General features: G+C 47.5%; 1 protein-coding gene across 1 annotated transcript; it reads left to right on the top strand.

Annotated features, from left to right (window-relative positions):
- Window positions 1-364: 364 nt before the first annotated feature.
- LOC144148651 (uncharacterized) lies at window positions 365-22,467 on the top strand. The gene is made up of 8 exons (XM_077680167.1): window positions 365-623; window positions 15,313-15,371; window positions 16,245-16,326; window positions 17,014-17,042; window positions 18,577-18,631; window positions 19,843-19,886; window positions 21,109-21,202; window positions 22,261-22,467. Exons 1-8 carry the CDS (start codon window positions 371-373, stop codon window positions 22,389-22,391), a joined length of 747 nt encoding a protein of 248 aa, XP_077536293.1. The 5' UTR covers window positions 365-370; the 3' UTR covers window positions 22,392-22,467.
- The last annotated feature ends 1,021 nt before the right edge of the window (window positions 22,468-23,488 follow it).

The following is a 23,488-nucleotide window of genomic DNA, read 5'->3' as shown; positions in this document are numbered from 1 at the left end:
CTCGAGATAACGAAACGGATAGCGGCGCATGTTCCGCGCGGGAAAAAAAGCAAATGGCAGAGTTGTAACGAAGTGGCGGTTGATGGTTCGTGTCCCGAAATTACTTTCGCACTGAATGTCAGTTCCCGCGAGTGCTGAATGCGTGTAGGAAACTTCGTGTTCTGTGCTGGCAGAACGTTTCATTGAATGACAGTGTCAGTGACATTGCAGACCTGTATGCGAAAAAAAATTCTAACAAAAAGAACAGAAGGAAATGAAAAGCCCCAGCCGCATTGATAGTGCGAATGGTAGGAACGTGGGACAATAAAAAAGAAACAATCTTTTCGCGTGTGTCCTGCGTTTCCGCTGCGAAGGCAACTTCCCACTGCGCATGCGGGAAATAGCCCTGTCTATTTCGTGTACTTCGTCCGCATTGCATTGTTGGGTTGCCGGTTGTGGAGGGAACACTTGCTTTGAACACGTGCTCATAACCGTACGCATTTGCAAGTCAATCCGCACACACGCAAGGCGGTTGAACACGTTGTTTCGCTTCACTGGGACGGGACGCGACTCCAGTCTGCTATCCATCCGAGACACCATGTCAACCTTCTCTTCTACCATCTTCTGGCTTATGGTTCTGCTGGGTATGTCATCCGTTCTGCATTGCAGTTTATTTTAGAAAGCTCCTTGCTGTGCGCAAATTACGTAACTACACGGAATACTGTGTGATCGAATTCAGCGAGGCCTAATTTTAACAAATACCTTGAACTACCTTGGTTCTGTTCGCGGACATGTTCAATTCCGTGTTTGTGAAAAGTCCGCGGCAGGCTTAGTGGGGGAAGTTATGCGTGTTTCAGAAAAGCTGGGAGTTACAGTGAAAGCATGTTTTCCGCCAAGTCAGCTTTCTTGCGACATACCTTACGCCAGGTAACTCCTGCGTGCCAGAAATAACCCCTGTTTCCGAACCTTGGTAATTATTTACTTCTGGATGGCGCGGGGGGATTTTCATGTGCCGTACGCTCATTTCGAAACCCCTTCCGTAAAGCTACAAGGCTGGGTGAGTTATCGGTCGACTATAATTCAGCTGTCAAAGTTCAAACTACGAATACGTAGCTTGCACATGACATTGACCAACCTCCAGCTTTTTAGCGCTCGGAAAGGTGAGCACGAGCAGTGGCGTAGCCATATCCATATTCCTGTGGGTATTTTACGCTGCCGGAAAAAAAAAATCTAAATGGAACGACTGCGCGCCGGCCGGCAAACCTAATACCTAATTTTCATTTTCTTTTGACATATTAACTCCGATGCAGAAGAGGGCAGCCCTTCGCCGTGCTTTTATGTGAGATACAGTGGTGAGCTCGCTTAGGGTGAACGCCAGAGCGCGTGGCCGCCTGTACTAAGAGAGCAGCCTGCCGTGGGATGCACGAAGAAACGCGCATGTGCTGTGCGTGTCGAGCTAGGCTATCCTTTCAGCGCGCACATTGCATCATCAGAGCGTCTCAACGTCGTCTGCTACCTTCATCTTTGTTGTAGCAGAGGAGCAATCTACCGCTGTATAAACAACTGAAAAGGGAATCCGCTATAACATTTTTTTCTGAGTGAACGGTTATCCCTTCATTAGCTTGGATGCAATGCACGCGGTTTGTAATTTTGCGACTGGCAAGCTTGCTTCAAGCAGACTCGATAAAAAGATGACGCTCGTTTTACAGGAATTTATTTTTTGTAACTGATTGCCACTGGAACCGAGCGAATGGATGCGTCAATGTTTATCAGTATGAAATTGAGAGCTTGAAGCGAGCTCTGGCACAACACGTTGATTCAATTTACGTTGTAAAAGCACCTTTGTGATTTCTATTAGACATGTTCATACAAGAATCCTGGATTCGTGGTTCAAAGCGAGACACCATTACTATTAGCTCAAGACGCGCAACAAGACGAGCAGACGCTCCGATGACGCGATGCGCGCGCTGAAAGCACATTCTCGATTTGCACGCACAGCGCATGCGGGATGCTTAGCGCTGCCCACGGAAGGCTGCTCTGATAGTACCGGCGGCCACGCGCTCCGGTGCTCAGCCTAAGCGAGCTCACCACCACAGAACAGGGAGGATTTTAGAGAAGCAAAGGTCTAGCCAGAGTCCTTCAATGCTTTTCTGGTCACGAAACTCCGCCTGGAGGTTGATATAGAGGCAAAATCTCTCGCTAGCGGGCGCCACCCGTCGTAGGGGGGCCACAAGCCGCCGCCAGTGCTGGGCTTGTATGCGCACTACTGCCGACGTTTCGACGCGATTATGTGCGTGCTGTTCTTCCTGTTACCTTTTCTTAAACGTCTCTGAACGCATCAATGCCACCAGATAAATAAGTCGAAACGGGATCCAGTGTCGACGACGAATGAGACCTGTTTACTTTGGAACGCACGCGTAGTTTGCTTGGGAGTGCGGGCCTACCTAATAAACAGCAGCGCATTTAAAGTGTTCTCACACCACGCGATAACGCATTGTGTTAATATTTACCTCATAGCCCAATTATATGCGTACTTACGATGCTTCGAAGCGGTACGTAATAGTTCGCAAGTGTTGAAAGATGATGCTCACGCACCATGCTACCGATGCGAGCAACTACTGCTAGATCTGCTCGACATCGTGTTTATATTTGCGCCTGGCCAAAGGGCGATTATTTTGATGCGGTAGGTGAGCTTTCTATTCTGGTAGTGCTGCAAAAGGGGGAGGAGGGTGAACGGAATGAGACACGACTGGGTAGTACAGGAGCAATCACTTTGGTTTATATCCGGCTTGCCTCTCGCGCGCTGCTACCCAAGTACTCAAATGAAGTGAATGGTAAAGCCAGAAGTTTTATTCCAGATCTTTCAATTGAGTTTACACCCAAATGCACAGTTGTTTTGGACGCACGTTTGTAAGCGCTGATCGCTTTCTTGACGCGGTGACTTTCGAAGGCGCCGTTATAGCAGCCGAGCGCTTTCGCGACCGCTCTAAACACGAGTTTCACGTGCCTAAGATTTGATTCATCACTTTTTTCCACGCAGTTTACACGGGACACCCGCCGCTTGACGTTTCCTTGTGTTTACTGTTTCTAGCATTATTAATTACTGACCGACAGCCCGTGATTTCCTCGGGAAGGGAAGTACAACAGCCTAATCTGGAAGTTCCTTTTGACGCCAGTGCTGGCTTCTCGGCCGCCTTTGCCACTACCGAGGCACCACATAATACATTTTTTTTAATTTTTTTGGATGCTGGGGGGTGGGGCGGTTATGATTTAAAGCATGCAATAAATCTTAAATTTGGTGCTAATGATACGCCGCTTAGACAATTCGCGCCGCCTCTTCGCTGGCCGGGAACGTGGTTTAGGCTTTGTCAGGTAGGCCTGGAGCCCGTAAAAAATCCTTGAAACGGCATCCGTCCGAAGTCTCCCTCGCTGAAGCGACACGACCACCCCGTTCACGATGCGCTCGTCGGCTCTTACAACGTCGCTAGCATCAAAATGCTTTTCGCAAACCCGAACATTCTTGCTTTCGAAGTTGAAACCGCCAGCTTCCAACCGCGGTATAGCCCTCTTCCATTTCTCTCGAAGTTAGGCGCTGCATGGGGAAAAAAAAAAAGCGACGCCTTTTCCTTGTTGCTTCGGTATCCGGAGCTGCAGCCCGTCACACAGCGTCTTAGGCATTGTGCATTCGAATTTTCATGCCGTCAACCTTGAACGCGGTGCACTGGCACATGAAGTGCGCGTGACGCTGATGCACAAACTTTGGTGGAAGGAATACCCCGAGCTGCCTCCACACGACGCCTTCGGGCTGCCGCCGCTGCCAGTGCGTTCCGCCGGGCGCAGCGGGGCGATGGCCCCCCTAAGACAGCTTGCGCCGCGTAGCGGCCGTTCTTGGCACCATATCAAGCTCTCCCATAGAGTGACGGAGAAGTTTCGTGACCAGAACGGTATTAAGGGACTATTAAGGGACTCTGGTCTAGCTTTGCCTGTAGTGCCAGAAAAAGCGTAGTGGCGGCGTCGTGAACTACCGAGTATGCCCGCTTGATGGCGCTGTAAACACGGCTTTGTAAACATGGCGGATGCTTTTTGCACAGGCCGCTTGAGCTCCTTAGGCTGCCCTCGCACGGCGGCCGCCGGCTCGCTGCTCCACGGCCGGACTCGACTCTCCTCCTCCCGCGCGCGAAAGGAGCGTCGAGTCCGGCCGTGGCTGCTCCTGCTGGTTCCTGGCTGGCACGCTGGCCGCGTGTTTACTTGCGCCGCGCTAGTGAAGTGATGTTACGCCAGGTGACCAGATGGCCTCGACTGGCACTGACCACAGTGAGCAGCAAGTGAGAACAAATCGTTTATTTACATCCGCAAGTTTACAGAGGCCAGGACATTTCATTTCGATCGCTGCAATTGTACGTCGCTTCCGTGACAACATTTTGTTTTGCCATAACAACTCGTTCACTTGCGCTAAGATTTCGAACGAAGGGCACAAATGAGGTATTGACTGCGACAACGGTTTCGTTTGCACCGTCTTTCTAGCGGAGTGCATAACACTCACCTTCTGTTAGAAGAATCAAATATTCTGGCCTCGACAGCTGTCTTCCGATGCGGAATTTCCCACATTTGTCACTCCAAGCACCCAATTCCCGTGATTTGCCAGTCCTCTCAACAACTGATGGACGCAAAAGCACATAACAGCAATAACAGTCACGAAAACAGTGTTCCGCGCACATCGAAACAGTGGGCCGTTGCAGCGGTTTCAATTTGAATTGGCGGCTTTGTGGTTGCGAATTCAGAACGAGGTGGTGCACCAGTCGGCTGTTCGTAAAAAGTTGCGTACATTTTTGCTCAACCGATGTTTGATGCGGAACTTGTTAATAATATTTTTAAACAACACATTGTAAGCGAACTGTGTTGGCTCTTTGAGTCACGGAATGAATGTTTTGTATTCCATACCAAAGTAACCTTTCGCTTGCGCCGTCTGGTGGACTGGATGGTCGAAAAGTGCCCTGTAGGTTGGTCACGTTAGAGCAACGTTTTTAGATTAGGTCAGTTGGCAAAGAGCGCGGCTTTCCAAGCACAGCGGCGCGGGCCGGGTCTGTCGCCGACCAGGCGGTGGCGCTGCGGTAGCGTTGAGATCGGTCTCGGCGCGTCGTCTGCTACTCCTTGCTTGGAAAGGCGCCGGTGAACGACCACCGCACACCGTTAATGTTCTTCTTTGACATGCGAAATCCAACTTCGCTCTACTCTTACGCTTTAGAGACAAGAGCTTTACATTTTATCGACATTATGACGAGAAACAAGCTGTACTTAAGAAAAAAAAAAAAAGGCAAGGCAAACACTGCACAGTCCGCTTGTCTTCGGCTGCTTCCCGTTCCATATATTTATTTTCCCCCAGTACGGGATCTCTTATAGCTCAATAATGTTTAAAGCATATCCGAACGCGTCTTACGCTGCTGAAACTGCGAGGAAGCCTACAATAGTCAGCCATCTACTTGAAATCAAGAAAAGACGCCTCGAAATTTTTATTTACGCTGTGGAAGGAAATGCAGTAGGCACGTTTTCACAACATATTTACAACCCCAATAAAACTGATCAAGTGAGCCGATTGGAAACCAAGTGCTGATGTGCGCGCTCAGCACGTGCTCAGCAAATTCTTGGTATTTTAAGTGCGGACACAAAAAATTACGATTTGTTAAACAGCTTCGCTGTTAACAAAGAAAATTGAACCAATTATTAAACGAATGTTTTTTACTTCCTTGACAGGTATAAATGTGGTTTCTTAAAAGAAATAAACGTTTTTCTCGGATCAGAATGTTTGTCGTACTGCTATTCTTTTTTTGTTGGTTTGTATCTGATGGACTATCTGTTAGGGTCACAGAAACTTTCATTTACCTTCTTGTAGCCCTGATATGCCGATTTTTTAAAGCGTTTAGCCTTCATTTATCTTCTTGTAGCCCTGATGTGCCGATTTTTTAAAGCGTTTAGCCTGGTAGTTTTCCTTTGAGCCATCGCTTATGCTATCTTCTGTGTTGATTTTTCCTGCTCGTTTTTTTTTTTTTTGCAATCTACAGATAGGCAACACTTCTCAGTTTTGACTAGTCAGATTGATTTATAAAAGGTTTAACGCGCCGGATGAGGCGCGCCGTAGTGGAGGGCTCCGGATTAATTTTGACCACGTAGGGGGATCTTTAACATGCGCTGAACACACGGGTGTTTTCGCTTTCCGCCTCTATCAGAATAGCGGCCGGTAATCGAACCCGAGTCCTTGCGTTCAGCAGCACGGCGCCTTAGCTACCGCGCCGCGTTTTGGAGACGGAAACACGCACCGCGCCGGCTAGGGATCTGATCTGACAGCACCGCGAATATGTTGTGCCACGCACACTACATGCCCTTTCACGGCAGTTGTTGCGGATGAAACGTCTGGAAACAGCTAACATTTGTTCCAAGGGCTGATCTTGGAACAAATGGGATGATCTTTAAGGGATGATGCTACATTCTTCCGCCTTGCCAGCTGGGGCTGAGTATTCCCATTTTTATCGCTGTAGCTACACGGCGGGACAAGCAAACCTCTTGAATTAACTTCAACCGACAAGTTTCGCCCGACTACTGCCGCCTTCTCAATCACACCCAGAATCTTCGAGCTTGTAGAAGATAACCTGGGTAGGCGAAGCCTTCACATTCTACGATTGAAATGTCGGACATTTGCTGAATTCCTGCATAACCGCGAACCACAGCTCAGTTCCCAACGTACGTGCTGACTTCGGCGCTTTGTACACCACTCATACCGCCACTTACGCCAGTTTCATCGCGCAAAGGCCCATCATTTTGGCAGGATGAAACATAAGTGGGAACCACTGTCATCCATTTGGGTGGTTTTCGGCATGACTTTGACGTCTTTGGTGCCGACAGATGCTCAGGTATGTCAGGTAAAATACGGGGCGCCGCGCCGTCCCTCCGAGTCCACCTGCCTTACGGTATCCTTAGTTTGACGGTTCACGACGTGTTCGTAACACTTGACGATGTCTGAAGGCTCACAATGAATGTCACAAACGTATGTTTATGGCGTAACCTTGAAGTTTTTCCGCGGAATCGCGCTTTCCCACGCCTTCAATCCGTCAGGACCCTTCGGCGCTTTGAAGAAATGTCGCTGCACGAACTTGGCCGCTTCCGAAGCATACCCCGAACGGCAGCCCGGCGCGCAGCACGTCAACAAACCGCACCGACACTTCAGAGATCCACTAAAATATGTATGCACGATGACAGCACAGCGCTAATACGTTAATACAGACGTGACGAACAGGCGAGCACCAACAGCACAGCGAAAACACATGGCCGGGGTGAGCCTCGCTCCCCAAACTAGATCTCAACGCAACGCCAGCGCCACCTCTCGGAATGGCGACAAAATGGTGCCGCCTGTCGAGGCGCAGTTTGCAAACTGACCTAATCTAAAAACGTTGCGTTAGAGTGTACTAGAAGTTTTAGAGTGGCCCGACCGGCCGCCCGGAGAGGTGCTCGTTTCGCGCAGAAAATAGTGGCGGCGCTGTAGTCAACGACAACTGAAAGCGAAAGCGGCGGCTGGCCGCGCGCACGGCCGCGCGCGGGCCAGGAAACGCTGCTGCTTTACGCGCGGAGCACTCGAAAATTGTTCTGCGGGTAGTCCAATTGTGGACTGGGGTAACGAAATGAAAAATAAACGCTGCAGCTCATTTTGCGTTAGTTTTGCCTTTCCCGCTCGACAACAACAAGGAAAATTATGGATTTTCCTTTGCAGCATTCGTAGCGGATTCTAAATAAAGTAATTGCAGCGACATTTTCGCTTTTTCAATGTCCCATAAAAAGTATTTTGCGCGAAATTTCCTGGTATGATCCAGTTCATGATTGCTTTATGATTGTGTTGTTATTGTGCTGCTTGATGGACATAGTTGGTCGACGCAAAGAACATGAAAAAATATATGAGGACTGGGATGATAGCTTCTCAGATGAATTTTTTATTTATTGTGTTGCAATTTACGCTCGGACGGTAGTTATGAGGGTTAATATCATAAGTTGCGTTTGTTTTTTATTGCGTGAGTTGTTATTATAGCAGTATTTAGGCAGTGGCCCGCTTGGGATAATTACGGGTCACCGTGGTGGCCGATCAGAAAATGACACGCGCAAGCGAGGTATCCTTTTAACTAAAAAGGGGTTAGCCCAGCGGTTAGCTCAGTTGTCCCAATGACCGTCTTTCACAGAACTATTCCTGCAACGTTCTATTATTCGCACCACCTTTCCATTGATTAGGTCAAGAAAGGAGTTGAATCAAATTAACACAAATTTAATTCACAAGTATGCTGATGGTACAATTACACGCACATAACACAAATGCAAAACATAGATCACAAAATTTATTGACCGCGACAACAATGAACTCCCAGATGCCGCGTGACAACAGCGTTCTTGACAGCAACAATGACAACAGCGTTCTTGAACCTCTATAGGTTCAAGAACGCTAACATGGAGGTTCAAATAAACGGAACTGGAACAAAATACACATTTTGTTTTCATTTTCCATAGCCCAGAAAATATGTAACGCGGGAATTCATGCACAAAGTCTACACAGGTAAAGGTTTAGGAATAACGCTAACATAGAGGTTTAAATTGACATTTTTGGCCAACGCATTTTCATAACTCGCCCTCGATCATTAGCGACGGCTAAGTTTAAGGTGTTGCTCCTACGTTCGCATGTAATCACAGAACTTAATTAAACCTTTTATATAGAAATGAATCCGTCTCACAATGTATACAGAACCCAACCAAATTTGCTGTCAAGGTCTCACGTCCTGGTCGCAACCAACGCCGTTAAGGTGTTTGCTGTGAATAAGGGCTGCGGCACATCCATAACGCTGTCATGGTGGAGCTCCTTGTTGCTGAAGCAACTGGTAAAAACGTCCAAGAGATCGCTAATAAACTTTCAAAAATGCACGGAAGGATTCAGAAGCCCCCCCCCCCCCCCCCCAAATACAACAGGTAAACACAGCGGCATCTTCCCCTGGCATGCAGGATTGGTCATGCAGAATTAGCACTTCGTTTTCAGTACACACTTCCTTACCAAGTGCCTGCAATATGCGACACAGCAGGTTAATAAAATAATTAAGAAAGCCCACTAACGACAGTACAAGCATCAATGGCAGGGGTAGCCCAGAAGGCTCTTGGTATTTTTGTTCCAAATGAGAACGTAAAAAAAACATTAAACTTTTTGCAACCTACATAGAATGTGCGCCCGCCGCTTTTGCTTCATGCGCAGAGTCAAGGAGGGGAAGGGAAAAACATTCCTGGTGCCTGTCCGTCAAATTAATCCCTCGTTAACTCGAACTCTGCTATCTCAAAATATCTTCTCGAAACTTTTTCTCACAGTGTGTTTACCTCCCATAGGCGCTAAGCATTAGCCCGCTTTATCTGGAAACGTTTTTTCGGAGGATCACGGATGTCTCGAAATACTGGCAGAGAGGACACAAGGCAAAGTCCGCTGCAGGCAGCTGATAAGGTCCCCGGTCGAATGATTACTCCCGCCGAACGCGGTCGTGAAGTGCAAGTTTACGTGGACTACGCGTCCCCGTTACCGGAATGCTGTCTGGCGCGTACATCATTGCTGTGGACGACGCAGCTGATCACGCGGACGAGGAGCCTCCAGAAGTGCGTGCGTACAACGGCAGAAATAACATACATGCTGCGTCTGCTTTGTAACAAGGTAGAATGTAGTGGTGGCGACCACCAATTCATGCGATGCATTGAGAAGCTCGGGTGCGCTTTTCTGGGGTGCAGATGCGAACGCGAAACCGCCGAGCGCAACACAGTTCTTTCTTCTGCAATAATAAAAGTTTCTTTTTCCTGCGAATTATTTTGCCTTCATTATAAATCTCCCCTGTGCAATTGTGGTTTTGCTAGCACCAGTAGCTGTTATTTCAGGCACCTGGCTACAAATGTTCTGCATTTGACTCAACTCGAAGCTCTGCGCTTATCTCAAAATTTTCAGCTAATTTTACGACTTTGAGTTAACGAGAGGTTACTGTGTATTAACAATTAACGTTTTCTGAAAACGCATAAAAAATGAGAAAGTATCGTTCAAGCGGAGTCATAACGTTTCACCGTCTACTTTCTAAATCAGCTGACCGAAGGTGCAGGTTCGATTCCCGGCGGCGGCGGGGCCGCTTTTGTGACGGAGGATAAAAGCGAAAAACGCGCGTGTCTTCGAGATTTCGGCGAACGTTAAAGATCCCCAGGTGGTTAAAATTAATCCGAAGCCCCCCAGTACCGCTTGCCTCATCGCGTGTGTAGCGCCGGCGCGTTAAACTTCATAATCCAAAATAAATCAGCTTCGCAAGCGCAAAACACCGCCTCGAGCAACGCAAATTTTGCCGCGCGCAGGCTTGGAGATTGTGCCGGGGAGCGCCGCCTGTTCAGTTGTCGACGACGGCCGCGCCGCCGCTATACCGGTTTTATTTTCTGCGCGAAAGTCGACCCGGCGGAGCAATGGGAGAGGCCGCCGCTCGGGCCACTCTAAAACTTCTAGTACACTCTAGTCACGTGGGGCGTCGATTTTTACGCCGCCTATAGGGAAACCAGGGAACGTCCAAGCTTGAGAGGCCTGTCGCCACTGTTCTGGCGGTCACAAAAAAAAAGCGGACCAAAGGAGCGGTGCGCGATAACTATCGGCGCGACGCCTTCCAGCCGGACGCCCGCTGTCGAGATAGCTGAGGGAGCATGCGTGTTCCAGTCCAGTGAATGCATGTCAGTTACTCGCTTCCTGTATTTTACAATGCCAAATGCATGGCGCGCTTCCCTATGGGAGTGAGTAGTACGCCTGCAATGCCCACATGTCGTAAGGTGGGGCCCCGATCTGAACCGGGATCACCCAACGGTAACTAAATTCGAGAGGCTTGTGCCTGGTGGCCAAGGCAACCAATGTTTGAGATTGCCAGGTAATGTTGCTCTTGCCAGCGTTAGAAAACTCAGAGCCTCGGCGGAGCACGTTTTGTCAACGTTGCCGCTTTCCACCACGCGTCGTCCCAAGATGAACCGGTCACGTGAGTAAAGCGCTGGGAAGGCTACGATTAGGGCAGAGAGGCCAGAATAAGAGAGCGCTTGGTTGGCCGGTCCAGGCTGACGCGTTCGGCATGGTAAAAATACAGGAGGCGTTGGTCAGTTTTCTTTATCTCGGTCGCAGCACTTTGTTTCTCGTGAATGTGGCACCCGGCGACGCCGTGCGGGGTGCACCGAGCGGGCGGTACGATGTTTGGCGGCCCACAGCGTGGTGCATGCGCTTACGTGCGGAATGGCGCCGTTCATTTTTGCGATATGTTGTCGGGCGCTTCTTTTGTCATCCCACTTAATACAGAAAAGTGACGTTCAAGCTAGTTTGATAAAGAAGCAGTGCTGGTTGTTATGTGACGAACATGCAGTTGATATCACGCACTGAAAACAATTGGGATGGTTTATTCGCTTCATAAATAGGCGATACAGAGAGTGGTTTACTAAAAGCTTATTAGGTGTGTGCAAGCTTGCGTTAATTGTCTATTACCTCGCGAATTCGTGGGGGGGAGCGATTCGTGAAGAGACTTTACAATTTGTGAACGGCAGCGAAGGCGTTCCCATTCGTCTGCAATTGCATTCCACAGCTCTTCAGCTGTGCTGCTACAGTCATTTCCTTGGGCGAGGTAAATTTTCATTTTTCCCCAGACATTCTCGATGGGGTTCAGGTCTGCCCCGCACGGAGGCCACCGCAGCTGAAGCCACGCGTGGTCCTCCAGGAGAGCGCTGACTGCTCGTGGCGTGCGCACAGGGCTTCGGCCTTGTTGAAAAAAAACCCGCCCGCGTCTTCCCACGGGGGGAACTCGAGTAAATGCGTCGCAGAGTGGTGGGGGTATCGCGTGAATGTTAAGTAATTGGGTATGGTTTGTGAATGCTTAGTTGTTATTTCGTCTTTATTATTCTTGTTTATTCAATGGAGAAGCGAAGGCAAGGAGTGTAAAGTTAAAGTCTGTCTTTATTGCTTGGGGCCGTCAAGCAAAGCGTCAAGTCAAGCGAAAGCCAAGCAAAGACGCCCTTGTCTGAATTCCGAACGCGCGCTCCGCCGCTTATATACACACCGCCCGCGTTCGAGGGAGAGGAGTACGGGGGAGAGACGCGCATGCGCACACTTCCGTACACAAGCGCGCGAACTTTCCACGCACCCACCACGCCGTTATCACGTGTACACGCCCTGCCGCCGTTACTGCTGAGCGCGACGCAGCGCACGGGTAGCTACGACGCATGAGCGCACAGACGCGCTCCCCCCGCACCGCCGCAGCTGTTGTTGAGAGCGACGGAGCGCACGGGGTACACGCGCTCCTCCCGCACCGCCGCACCTGTTGTTGAGAGCGAGGAGGGTACGGGGGAGAGACGCGCACCTGCGCCTCGACGCGACGCGCATGCGCAGTGAGCGTGTGGACGGCGCCGACGCCGAAGCGCGACATCGTGCGACTAAGAAATGCTCCGCATTTAAAAGAAAACACCGTCCACGAATGGGCCATCCAGGACATAGGGCAGAATAGCCGTAGTTATGATGTCGCAGTAATTGGGCGAGTTGAATCTTTATCGCGGACTTGCTTGAACGCCAGTTTTCTGAACAGCCAATAAGATTGCAATTAAAGGAGCGCCCGACGACAGATCGCAAAGATGAACGGCGCCGCTGCGCTTGTAATATGTTGCCCTCTGCTCATTCGCATGCTTGCATTGTCGCCATGCCGAAAGAGCGCTGCACGCACTGAAAGTTCTACCACCGCTGCAGCTGAAGGCGTTGTTCGCATTGAGAGAAATGCGGCGCGAAACTACCTGCAGCTGCGGCAAGTGCTTGCGCGGAAACTGCGAGCACGCTCTCGTAAGCCATACTGCTGAGCTCATCATGCTTTCTTGAAGAAAACCAGCGCACAGAAATGGCGACAAAAATAAATGCACGCCGCGTAAATTTTGATGGCCCTGCAAGGTTTTGCGTTCGTGATGCAGTGGCTTGGGTATGTAACAATGAGCTGGCGAACAAGAATGCGCCTTTGTTTCACGGAGTCATGGCGGAGGTCATTTATCTGTTCAGGGGTTGTAGCAAACGATACATACATTAACATTAACAATATACATTATTGTTATACATTACATATACATTACACACATTAGCAATGTGCATTAACTGCAAGCATTGTGTGGGGTGGGAAAATTACTGGCAAAATCCTAATATTAACAAAAATTTAGTGGGTTGGCAGGTCCAACTATTCTAAGGCCAGTTTCCCTTGCACAACAATTTGGAGGCCATTTTTTTTGTTTTTTTTTTTGGCAGGCACCCCGGTGCTTGTACAAATCTGTGAACCGGGCAGCACTGAGCATGGTTTTCATCCCAGGTGTTCATCGTTTTTTGCGCAAGTTACTGCAACCCATATGCAAAACTATGTCGGAAATGTGGCGCCGGCACACACGGGGAGCTGGCGCTCGTGTCATCCGAGCACACGGTGCCCCAGAGATACTATCTCGCGCCGTATCGCTAACAATGGTTTTCAGCGCTCTTGCGGCATGGCCACAAGGGAAGCATGCGAGCGAGCAGAGGCCAACATATCGCAGCGGGACATGCAGCCTCGTTCCCGCCATCTCAAATGTGCATGTCCGTGCGTTTTTGGCGGCCGCTGGCAGGTGACGGCACCGGTACCTTCGGTCGTGCGCTCCGCGGTTCGTATTTGAATTGTCCATGACTGTACAGTGGTGAGCTCGCCTAGGGTGAACACGCGAGCGCGTCGCCTCCGGTACTATCAGAGAAGCTTACCGTGTGCTGGGCGAAGCAACACGCATGCGCTGTGCGTGACGAGCCAGGCTATCCGTTCTGCCCGCGCATCGGAGCGTCTGAGCCTCGTCGGCTAACTTCATCTTGTGTTAGCGGTGAATCAATCAGCCGCTGTATAAATGGCCGGAAGCTGAAATCCGCCAAAAAAATGTTTCTCAATTAGCGGTTATTCGTTGATTAGCTTGAATGTGATGAAATCGGTTCGTCACATTGCAACTCGCCAGCTTGCTTCAAGCAGATTTGATAAAAAGATGGCGATTATTTTAATCACTGTTTTTTATCAGTGTTTGCCACTGAAACATAAGGAACATATGCGTACAACGTTTATACGAAATAAATTGAGAGCTTGAAGTGAGCTCGGGCACTACAACTTCGATTCACTTTACGGTGGAAAAAACCTTGTGTTTTTATTAGGCATGTTCATACAAGAATCGCGGATTCAAGGCTCAAAGCGTGCCACCATTCAGAGACGATGCGCAGCATAGCAGAAGACGAGAAGGCGCTCCGATGACGCGATGCGCTTGCTGAGAGCAAATTCTGGCTCGAGATGCACAGCGAATGCGTAATGCTTCGCCCAGCTCACGGTACGCTGCTCTGATAGTACCGGCGGCCACGCGCTCCCGTGTTCACCATAAGCGAGCTCACCAGTGTACTTTGGCTGGCTTGAAGTGGACTTTGGCTGTAAACTGTGGCAGTTTGGATTTCTGACTTTAGGTGGCGGGATTGTGGACATTGAGTTTACTTCGTTTGCATAAACAAACTTCGCTTTTTAAGCATATTTCGCTTAAGCAAGGGGCAGACCTACAAGCCAAGATTAAGCTAATGAAGACCACCTGAACCGCAGTTTCGTAGATCTTCGTATTTCAATTACGAAGGTGACCCTTTTAAATGCAGAGCATTTCAGTAACTCACGATGTCACCCGCGTTGGCGTCCGTAGTCGTAGACCGCACCCCTCCCCCTACACTATATATAAAAAAAAATACTATCCGGCGCCTGGTTTCTATCCCTCGACCCTGCGGGCGGAACGCAATGTACATGGTGCTCTACCCACTGCGCCACAAAGCCGACACAGAATGGAGGCTACGAACGCGCCTTATATCCTTGACTCATTCAAACTGCGTCAAGAAGCTGCTGATACAACGCATTCACTACCACCAACTCCCCAAACACTAGACGTTTACGCAATACACCCACCATCTATGCGACGCATTTACTCGAGTCCCCCTCGCGGGGAGATGGGCCCAATTTTACGATAGTAAGCGAAAAAAAAGTGGCAGTGCAACGCCGGCACGCGGGAGAAAAAGCAAGCACAAAAAAGAACAGAACTCCCGCTGGCGCAGTTTCAGGCAGGGGGCGCGCGAGCCCTGCGAAGGCGGGAAGTTTGAATTTCATTGGGTGATGGCAGTGAGCGGATAACGGCGCTACAGACCATTATGGCGAATCACTGCTCTGCACTTCCGTCCGCTTTCACATTGAGTGGAACGGCTTTAATTTTTTTTTTCAGGAACTGCGCTCATTCCCTGCAAGGCTGCCGACCCCTCAACTCTTCAGCTATGCACTTCGGTGAGTTTACGTGAAGTAGCAACACCACGCGATTCGAGCTAACGAATGTCGGATTCTGTTTCGCTGCGATGGCTGAGTCGCTAATTCAGCAAGCATAGAAGATTTGTTAGCGCGATTTGATGAAAACTATTGGTGTATTCGTATGTTCATTTGCTGAGGCAGTTTTGCTTTGTGCGAGGCGTTTGTTTCACCTCTTGCGGCCCTTTCACTAGGAATAATACAAAAAATAGACAAAATACAAAAGAAAGCTGCTCGATTTATATTTAACTTTTACGGTCCCTTCTTCATTACTGAACTCCAAAACATAAGTGGGTTCCAATCCGTTTCCCAGAGAAATCGCATCTTTCGCTTAAAATTTCTTTTGCAGTTAGTCAAAGGGCCCTACCCTGTATATAATTCGCCCATTTTATCATATTCTTCACGTTATGGTACCAGAAAACGGCACTCCGTCATGATTAAAGCACTTGTTCCGCGAAATAACTGTTTTGAATATCCTTTTTTCACACGAACCATTGTAGACTGGAATGACCTGGCGAATGATGTTCTTTCAGAAAGCTCGTTATCCTCATTCGAGTCGCACTTGCTTTGATTGTTGTTTTAGTTGTTCCGTCCGTTTCCTTACCAGCCGTCGACCATGCTTCTGTATAATTCTGTGTTATGTTATGTACTCGTTACAAAGTAACCCGCCCTGCTAAATCGCGACCCGATATCGCAGTATAAATTAAGGAATTAATAGATGGTTAGTTTATTAATTAACAATTAATTGGTTAATTGATAATAAATAAATAAATAAATAAATAAATAAATAAATAAATAAATAAATAAATAAATAAAGGAGGCGCATCTCCCCGTCTCTGCCTCACTCTGTCGCAGGACTCCGAGTGCTCAGGAAGCCAACGATGTGTGAAGCACTACAACTATGCCACTTCCGGAAACTGCGAATCCTACGATTATTGTAAGTACCCCCACACGGAGTTGATTATGCAGAAGCAATGGTCAAGGAGCGCAGGTATCCCGCAAATCGCTGCAGGGTTCTTGTAGGTGTATTAATTTGTTTCGCGGAACACTCCATTGTGTTACCCAGTGGTTTTATTTATTTCAAACGGTAGAAACAACTAAGACATGCATGGCTTTCTCACCATCTATTATTCTATCCCGAATACCCCTGAATACCTCCTAACGTCTTCCATTAGCGTTGGCAGCGCGAAGCCCTTGCACAGACACACTACTTTCCCGTGAGATGTCAGGCGTTCTTACATGCGGGCATTGTGATTTCGGCGAAAAATATTTCGTCTGTTTGATCCGCCATTATGATTATGTGCTGCTTCCAAATTTGAGAATTGTAGTCCCACACGCTGGAAGCAGTGCGGATTACGGTGCAGTGGGTAGCGCGGAGAATCCAACCTGGCTACATGTTCAAATACAGTACTAGGTGATCAGTTTTCAGCTAGGCCCACTCTTCGCGTACTCCGATTTTCTAAAGTGCCAAAAATTGCCAAGTGAGCAATGACTATTACTTCATGGCCCGAAAGTTCAAGCCGTGCGAAGTAGCACCGCCATGCTACTTTCCTACGATGTTCTAGCGGAATTTTTATGCCCTTACTTAATTCTTGCAACTCTATCGCTCCTAATCTTTTTTCTGGCATTGACGCTTCGGAGAACTCATGCTCGGTGAGTGGAATTCTACATTGTCATGCTCATTCTATGGAAGTTCCGGAATGACCTCGCTTCGTGTTGTCTGTCTGCTGTCGTTTGATGATTACGTGATCGGAGTCAATCGCTCTTAAACGAACAGAATTTACCATTTCCTAATAGTAAACGTTTTCCTTGCCAATTCTAGTTTTTTCCAAATACATACTGTGCATTGAGTCACCAGTTTTTCTTTCTGCTCAACAGAGCCAAACTTTCAACGTCCCTATGTTCTGCCGAGTCATTATTGTTGTAACGTAAATCCGGCGATGTTGTCCTCCCGCATCAGATATGGCTGACCGTTATTGCGATAAACTTCAGCTATCGAACTATCCATTAAGAGGGCATAAAGCTTTGCTTCATTCGAAAGATAGGAGATTACATACCTGGCTACAGTTTCGTTCAGAGGCAAACGAAGCTATAGAAAATAAATAAAATTCCGAAAGAACAGACGCCTTTTGATTAGCCACCGTTCCTGATCGCCATTATGCCGTAACTTTAAGGCTTTGACCAGAAACCAGGAGAAGGCTCCCAGGCTCCACGCTGAGTCCACATACATAACCACAGAAAGCAGCAAGTGTACCATGTCTAGTTAACGCAATAAAGCCCCGATTACTTCGTCGCAACTACGATGACGCGTTCGCTAAGCTCCGCTCTGCCTTCACCTTAAGAAGCTCTTTTCTGGTATGCATTTTATTAAAACTGAGTAATTCTTGGCCGCCTGAACACAATTCGCCCACGCGATAAGCGCTGCATGACTGCCGTGCTATAGGGTTGGTAATCACTATATAGTAAACGCTCTGTCAGGCTTCGAATGTAGCTTCGTGCCATCTTGCCGACGGTTTCTAGCGCCATCTTCCATGCATGTCAGTTAGGATACTCGCCTAGTTTTTCTGTTTTCCATCTTTCAATATTTTCTTCTTTTCTTTTGAGCGTCACTTCTACCGTTCTCATTTGTCTATGCTTGAACGCATCACAAATAATAACTTCCGCTTCCAAACAAAGCGCACCAGGTCCAAACCAAGCTCAAAATTCTCATTGTTCCTGCTTTCATGCTGGAGAGTGTACAGATAACCTCCTTTTCAACTTTCCCAGCCCTGACGGTACCTGGCAGGGCTAAAATGAACCTATTTTTTAACTTGTACAAGGTTCGCAGTGCAGTGTACTTCGTACATGGTGAACAAAAATATAGAAAAATATCAAAATTGACGATTTGGGGGGATGCATCTTGAGTTTAGCAATGTTTTTGGCTTTCAGTGGTAGCACAAATTATTCAATTTTACGCATTTTTCTGCAGCCAATTCATTAAAATACGTAATGGCGCTGGTTTTTGCTGTGTTGTACCGTGTCTTTATTCAAGGCAGATCACCAAAACAATCAATTTCATTGTCAACGTCTTAAAAAGAAAATATAATGTTCTGCCACAAACAATAATTTGTTATTTGTGGTCTTTGTTCGAGCTCCTCAGGCGCAATATGAAAGAACTTCGCTGTTTTATTGTCACTTTTTTTTTCAGTGTTCATCCGGCTACACGTGCCGCGTCAAAGACTGCCCGGCTTCTCCTTACGAATGTGAGGCACCTCAGATTCTATACACTTACCTTCATGACAGGTGTCCACTTTTTATAGCGTACAAAATCTTATATTATGGTCACATTATGACCAAACTTGGGGAATCTATTTCCCACGTGTATGGCGTGATCCACTTAGCGACGGGTAGCAAATAAATTCCAGCGTGTTTTTACAAGGGTATTCCTGGGAAATTTACGATACATGAACGGGACCTGAAGCGGGACGAATGACTCTCCCTTTGGACTTTGTTCCAGAAAGGATTGCGAAAGCTATTGTCTTCGCTAGCGGAGAATACCAGAAGCAGCTTTAGTAGTTACGGCATTGCTTTTGTAGCGGCTTTCTCCAAAGTAGCCACGACATGCCTTTAAGCGGAGATTTTGTTCCAGGTACAAACTAAGAAAACGCTTCGTTCCTTGTATATTCAATGCGAACTTCAAGTTGAACCAAGGTCAGCCGCACCTCGTGCGATTGCGCAGTGAAAGCGTCTAACGGCTCCATCGTTCGAAGGGAGGGGGGAAGAAGAGGGGGATAGGGGAAAAGGTGAGGGCGCGTGCAACCGGTGAGTGATATAGGGACGCCCAGGCTGCATCCATGTTCATTGCGGGTTCGATTCCTATAACGGTGACTACACCGAGCAGCGTCTATACGTTAGGTCTTGCAGGGCAATTGTGTGCGCGTTCACAGCGTGCTTTCGTCGCGAAACCGAGTAATACAGGGCAGGGAAATCGAGGACTAAAGCCATGGTACACAGAGCAAGCGCGGCCAATGGATTACCAACTCACCCAATACAGCACTCTGCGCAACGGCGGTATCACCCGACAAATTTGGTTTATTCGCGTTCACCCACGCCCAGATGTATGCTCATGGTACCACATATGTATTGTTTCCGAGATAATAAACTCTAATAGATGACGGCAGTAAACGCTTGAGAGAAATAAATTTTCTAACCGTTAGCCTTCCGTTAGCCTGTTGGTCCGCCTGACCGTTAGACTGCGGGTCTCCCTGACCGTTAGTTAGCCTGCGGTTCCGCCTGACCGTTAGCCTGCTGGTCCGTCTGACAGGTATTCTCAAGATACCTACAGTTATTGACAATACATTCCTCCTTTAAAGTGTGCCGCATCAAAAAGCATTGTCTTCCTGTTTTTCTAAAGTCCGATGCATTATTCTTAAGTAACAGTGCTATGTGCAACCTGTTTTGTTCCCTTCTGCAGGTCTTATTCTTGAGGACACTACTAACAGATGCGGCGGACAAAATGTGAGTATTGTTTTTACCTAAGCCATACCACGCTGATGAACATCGGTTTAAAAGTAGTTCATATTGCAAAGCTTGCTGAGTCACCACAACTGCTTTTTTCCATTAGGGCGTACTGAGCGCTTAAAATTGTTGAGTACCAAGAGCCCAAGCGGCACAGAGCAAATAGATAAAAAACGACTGCTTCTTCTCGCGATAGTTCTTGAGAGCTCGGTGATTTCGGAATCGCATGTAGTTTCTATTGTGCGGAACGTATGTGTGATATAGTGGCTGAAGTAAACTCTGCACTTCATTGAAAGGGAAATGAGTTATTTTGAAAAGCTGTGCGGATGTATTTCATAACAGTCGCAAGGAAGCCGAATTTAAATGGCAAGAGCAGGTATCAGGCCTAACTTAGTGCACACTCAAGGTATTGTCAGAGGAATTGTCCGTCAGGGCTTGTTGTATCACGCACCTGAGTGGCTACCGCGTTTAAATAAAGTTATACGGTATGTGACTAAGATTGTAACTTATGGTATTAAGTGCTTCGTTTTCTTTAACGCCTCACCTTACCCTCGAACTGTCACTCAAAACGCGGTTTAGAAGTGCACTCCTAATAGTTCTGATGGGCCATTGTGCAGCTCCTTCAGGCGGCAAGCTGAGTGCAGTTTGACATACATCGTATTTTTTTACACCGCATTTATTTACCTGCGTCAAATAGTACAGTGGAGTGGCCTTCAACCAATTCGTATCCAGTAATTTTCTCAACACTCTATTCTAACGGACCACTTTTCGGTCATCTCATCTTCCTCTGACGGAATCCTTAAAGTATGCCAAGAAAGCGCAAGAAGGGCAATTTACATACGTGTGGTCGTTACACATTACTTTTTTTTTTCAGGATTACTAGGTATAGCGCACTCAAACAAGTTACGGGAGGATAAGGGCATAGACTGCTTAGAACTCATGTAAACCAGCCGCTGAATGACAACTTTTGTCCCGAAATATCTGTGTATAATGAAACGCCAAACTATAGGTGAGAAGTGTGAGCAACTTTTTTTAGAAAGTAAAAGTGGTGCGCTTCTACTAATATCTGCTTTTTTATGCAAAAACTGTGCTGTGCACGATGAGGGCTAACAAATTGGTAGCCCTGAAAATTTATTTACACACCAACGTTTTACTCTGAGTGCAATTGCTGATACGCGGCTTCGGTGCATTAACCGTCACCGTTTGATTTGTACAACCGCAGGCGCCTGTTTGCAAGGACGATGAGTCCTGCACTTACATCTACCAAAACCTATCCTGTTTCAAATGTCCCTGCTACGGAACCCACAACGTGACATGTAAGTGGAACGTTGCACACACATTAACTTCATCCCTCAGACCACCCCCCACCCGTACAGTCCTGCGGCTTATCCTGTGTTACAATGCGGGATTGTTCTCGCAGATTTTTTAAAAAAGCAAGTTTTGAGCATGCGTCAGGTTCAAATCTCGCGGACGGACTGTTTTGAATGTTTATTTGATGATCCACTTCCGGGAAGTAAAACGCAGAATCAATCATAATTACGTGAACTACTCGCACTAACGTTGACGATGTGCAACGTATATAAAGGGGAGCATATATGGCGTGGGTTCCGTGTATTTTAATGTCGAAAAGCAAACTCCCCACGCTCAACGTGTTTAAAGCTCGAGGTGTAGGAAAAGGAACGTGGTGGCGCATTTTCTATTAGCACACAGAAAAACGGCGACCCCGCAAGGGCACCTTGTGTATTAAAGGTAACAGTACTGGCGACACCGCGGTCCGCAAAACCCCATACTGACGATGTAACCAACCGTTGTAATTAGTGTCAAGGTGAAGGGAAGTAGCCTTTAACGGTGGCCCTCGTAGCCCTGGTTAAGCTCCGGCGGATGGGCTCCCTGTCTGTTTACCAGGCAGGCAGCTCCAATACCTCTGACTATAAAGGTAACGTTAGAGGAAAAAGAACGGCCGTCCCCTGCTTTTTCACAATTATGTATGGCTAATTTAAACCCCATTCTCCAAACCGTAATTCTTCATGAAAAGGGGCCACACCAAATTTTCTTTTGCTCCCTTGCCTGAAATTAAATTTACAAACCGGACAGTTTCTACCCCTTCTTGATAATGGAATCGCTTCACAAATCAAAGCAAAGACATCTGTAAAAGAGAAAATTGGGAATAAATAGTTATTTTAGAAATTACTGCCGGTTACCCGCACTTTGTAATCTTACTATACGGTAATGAACCTTGCTCTGGTGTGCAACGTTTCGGTGCTCATGGTTTTTGGCACTGAAATTTCAGCACCTTTCCAACCTTTAACGCGAATTCCTTTTTTTCTTTTTATCTTAATACGTGCCTGCTCTGGCTGGTGCTGTTTCTCCATAGGCATCAAGGCAAGCGACCAATATCCAGCCTGTGGACCTAACAGCATCGCTGAAATAAGAGGGGATCAGTACACTTGCGATGGCTGCAAATCCGCAAGTGCTGTCCTGGCGAATTGGGATGTTTTGATGTGAAGCCCGAAGAGCAACCGGCCTGTCCGCCTCTGGGACCCCGGCACGGAGTATCCCCAACCGCGCACTTGAGGAAACACCTTTTTCTTCGCTGTCTGAATGCAATAAAGGCTACTCACCGCCACGTTATTCGTTCCTTAAGATGTACACCACACGAACTGGCCATACAATGACGCGTCCCTTCAGCTGAAGGGGGTAGGGGACGGGTGTGCTGCTTTTGCGTTACCCTTGTTCTGCTGCATTAGCGCACCGTGCATTGACACAGTGCTGTTGAATCCCACTCTGCTTCAAAGTGACCGTTGAGTTTTCCTATATTCCTTTATTTTCCTGCCCCGGTGTTTTTTTAAGGCCATATGTTTTGTAACTAATTTGACTTATGCACCAGACTAATTTTTGGCGTCACATTCTCTCACTTTTCTATTCTCCGGCGCTTTAAAGTATTTATTAGCAGCATAGCGTAGCATTTCGCCTCGGGAAAACAGATTAGTATTGCCAAATTATCGCAAAGGTATTTAGAGTGCTCGCCTATTTATTTTATAGACTATTTATTTCGCTATGAGTAAATCCTTCTGCCGCTATATAATCGCCATCACCGTGATTATAAATGCAGATCCGTCTTATTTCTTACATATCTCTACTGGTTAAAGATGACCTCCGCCAGCGCTTTTTATTTTTTACGATGCATTTATTGATTTGCTATCGCACAAATCAAAACTCCGTGGTTTTGTTTCGAGAAAACTGACATTGTAAATATCATTTATGTATTGATGTGTTTCCTCAAATATTCTTAATCTTGTTCTCGGTCAACAATGTTGACGAGTATACATATTGCCACCAAATTAGTAGCTTAGAAAATAGTGCCTATACTAGCTTCTCGATCAAGCATTCTTACAACGTGTTGCGTGTGTGATTAGCGCTTTCTGTCATCCTCGCCAGGCATGCTCTCTCCACAACACTGCTCCCGAGTTACATTTCGTCCCATTTAAAGCCTCCACTAAGTACTAGTTCATGTTAAGAAAGAGTATTCATTTTTTAGGTGCTCACGGAAGTACTTTATGCAGTCCTACAGCCACGCTGGTGTTCTGTGATGGCAGAGTAGA

This window comes from Haemaphysalis longicornis, unplaced genomic scaffold, assembly GCF_048455015.1.
Source record: "Haemaphysalis longicornis isolate Haplotype H1 unplaced genomic scaffold, Haemaphysalis longicornis Haplotype H1 scaffold_8, whole genome shotgun sequence".
Classification (NCBI taxonomy): Eukaryota; Metazoa; Arthropoda; class Arachnida; order Ixodida; family Ixodidae; genus Haemaphysalis; species Haemaphysalis longicornis.
The sequence above is the reverse complement of the archived record's forward strand: the minus strand, read 5'-3'. Positions and strand labels throughout refer to the sequence as shown.

What these genes read in the sequence shown, in the direction of transcription:
- LOC144148651 (XM_077680167.1), top strand. Translation starts at nt 371, where the DNA reads ATGCGGGAAATAGCCCTGTCTATTTCGTGTACTTCGTCCGCATTGCAT. An exon ending in CTCTTCAGCTATGCACTTCG is followed by an intron (nt 15,372 to 16,244) that starts GTGAGTTTACGT and finishes ACTCTGTCGCAG; the next exon opens with GACTCCGAGTGCTCAGGAAG. An exon ending in CCCGGCTTCTCCTTACGAAT is followed by an intron (nt 18,632 to 19,842) that starts GTGAGGCACCTC and finishes TCCCTTCTGCAG; the next exon opens with GTCTTATTCTTGAGGACACT.